The following is a 1,688-nucleotide window of genomic DNA, read 5'->3' on the forward strand; positions in this document are numbered from 1 at the left end:
AAGAAGAAGAAGAAGAAGAAGAAGAAGAAGAAGAAGAAGAAGAAGAAGAAGAACAAAAAGAAGAAGAATAGAGATAGATAGAAATGGGAAGGACATGGAGACAAACTTCAGGGGCGGGGTAGAGGGGGGTCGTAGACAAACATTCTTCATTTAACACAACGGCAGCCATGTTTTCTAAGCACCGGTGAAGGAATGCATGTCAGTGTTGTTGTTACTTCTGGACAAGCAAACCCAAGGTAAACGTTTCCTCGCCACTTTTGGAGGTCAAACACAAGGAGAGATTCTCACCTGTAGCTGGCTCTTCACGTCGTCCAGTTTGCGCTCAAATCCCGCTTCAAGAGCTTCCATCGTTGCTGTCACATTGTCCAGGATGTCCTGTTTTTGTTGGAGACACTCTCTCTTGCTCTCCTCCAAGGCCGCTTTCATTTTTTCCATAATCTGATTCTGTTGAAGATCCTTTTTCCTTTTCTCCTCAAAGGTGTGGTTCAGAACCTGAAATGTGACGTCATTCTTAAAGATTATGATAATGGGCAGGGATTTCTGCCTCATAACATTTCAGACAACGGTAAAGCTTATGACGTCACAACGGTTTGGACCCAGTTGCACTGATGCTCGCCACAGGTTACATGAATGACATAAATCTGTTACCAACAGGGCCGATACTGGTTACTGCGAATACACTATGTTTAGCATTAGTCTGACTTGTGTATTGTTCTAGCATTTTTCTGTACGTCAAAAAACTACAATTTCTTTTCTTTTTTTTTGCCCACATAAAAACGTCATATGGTAGAGGGTAGGTGGGTATTGTAATGATTCATCATCTCTCTCAACACTGTATGGTGATATAAAGATCAAAGACTTTCAAAATCAACGTCCATTCCAAGTGTAATGAATGCCATTGCAAAGATCACACACCTAGGTAGAAGTTTCCTCGTCAAGTTTCGGGAACAACTACATGGAGAGATCCTCACCTGTATCTGCTCCTTCATCTTGCTCTCCAGCCCCGCCTCCAGAGCCTCCACGGTCTCCGTCACGTTCTCCAGGATCTGGCGTTTGTGGAGGTCAAGTTGTCGAGGACATTCCTTCTTGTTCTCCTCCACTGTGTCGGTCAAGACCTGTTTAACGACCACACTCTTGATAGTTATAAACATGGGTAGACTTTTCTGTCACCTGGCATTCTCCATGCAAACAAGACTAATGGCATCACAAAGGTGTTGACAAAGGATTTTGCTATTTGGCAAGGGTGAAGTGAATCGTAGAGAGGGAGGGGGTGTTTTTGTTTTTTGGGGGGTTTTTTTAGGGAGGGGGGATTTGAATTGAGGAGGACCCATTTGACTCAGCAAACATATTGCAGGTAATTTCATATTGCTGTGTCGTCATCGAAAAGGCCTGCAACATGTTTCCTCTTTGACAAGTTGTCATTTCCCTTCGTATTTTAAAACTGTCTTGTCTGTGCAAGGTATATAGGTACTGAGTGAATTTATGAATGTATTGCAACTCTCAACACTCTGAAGCTATTTTTAAAACGACGTCTCCAAATTCAACAGACATATCTAGTAAGATCCAAACCAGGGGGAAAATGTGTCAGTAAAACTCTTCAAACAGCCCAGAATCAAGAATATTGAACCTTTTCTGCTCAGAATGCATTGGAGAAAGTAGATCAACCCCCTCCCCCTCCCTGCACCACA

At 42.8% G+C, this 1,688-nt stretch overlaps 1 protein-coding gene across 1 annotated transcript in view; it reads right to left on the reverse strand.

The window, feature by feature from the left end:
* Positions 1-288: 288 nt before the first annotated feature.
* LOC101845236 overlaps positions 289-1,688 on the reverse strand; it is a gene marked incomplete at its 3' end in the record, with an annotated part of 8,279 nt that continues 6,879 nt past the window's right edge. The window contains 2 exon segments of the mRNA XM_035969588.1: positions 289-492; positions 972-1,115. Of these exon segments, the coding sequence (XP_035825481.1) occupies positions 289-492; positions 972-1,115 (348 nt within the window).

Source organism: Aplysia californica, unplaced genomic scaffold, assembly GCF_000002075.1.
Source record: "Aplysia californica isolate F4 #8 unplaced genomic scaffold, AplCal3.0 scaffold00161, whole genome shotgun sequence".
NCBI classification, from domain to species: Eukaryota; Metazoa; Mollusca; class Gastropoda; order Aplysiida; family Aplysiidae; genus Aplysia; species Aplysia californica.